We start from the raw sequence: 348 nt of genomic DNA on the forward strand, positions 1-348 counted from the left end.
GTGCCCCTGTGCGGTCGGGGTCGCGCTGCACCTCTGGCTGCTGCTCAGCTGCCCCGGCGGCCCCGGGAGGCACCCGGCAGGTAGGGGAAGGGGCGGGCGGGCAGGGCTCCTCCGCCGCCGGGAGCCCGCTGAGGAGCGGTTGGGGGCCGCGGGGCCGGCGCTTGTGGCGGCGGGGGAGGGTGTCGGGGGCAGTTAGCGGGGCCGGGAGGTGAGGGGAAGGGGGGTGTATGGGCTGAGGGGGGGTTGCGGCCGTTAAGCGGTGGGGGCCGTCCCCCTGCTGCGTGACGCCGCGGCGGTGCCGGTGGCTCCGGCGTTTCTGCGGCTGAGGGCAGCGCTTCCACCGGCGGG

General features: G+C 78.2%; 1 protein-coding gene across 1 annotated transcript in view; it reads left to right on the forward strand.

Moving 5' to 3' along the window:
* Position 1: 1 nt before the first annotated feature.
* B3GALNT2 (beta-1,3-N-acetylgalactosaminyltransferase 2) overlaps positions 2 to 348 on the forward strand; it is a gene marked incomplete at its 5' end in the record, with an annotated part of 27,441 nt that continues 27,094 nt past the window's right edge. The window contains one exon of the mRNA XM_014950486.1: positions 2 to 80. Within this exon, the coding sequence (XP_014805972.1) occupies positions 2 to 80 (79 nt within the window). The remainder of the gene's footprint in view (positions 81 to 348) is intronic.

The sequence above is a fragment of the Calidris pugnax genome, unplaced genomic scaffold (assembly GCF_001431845.1).
Source record: "Calidris pugnax isolate Ruff unplaced genomic scaffold, ASM143184v1 scaffold24, whole genome shotgun sequence".
Lineage (NCBI taxonomy): Eukaryota > Metazoa > Chordata > Aves > Charadriiformes > Scolopacidae > Calidris > Calidris pugnax.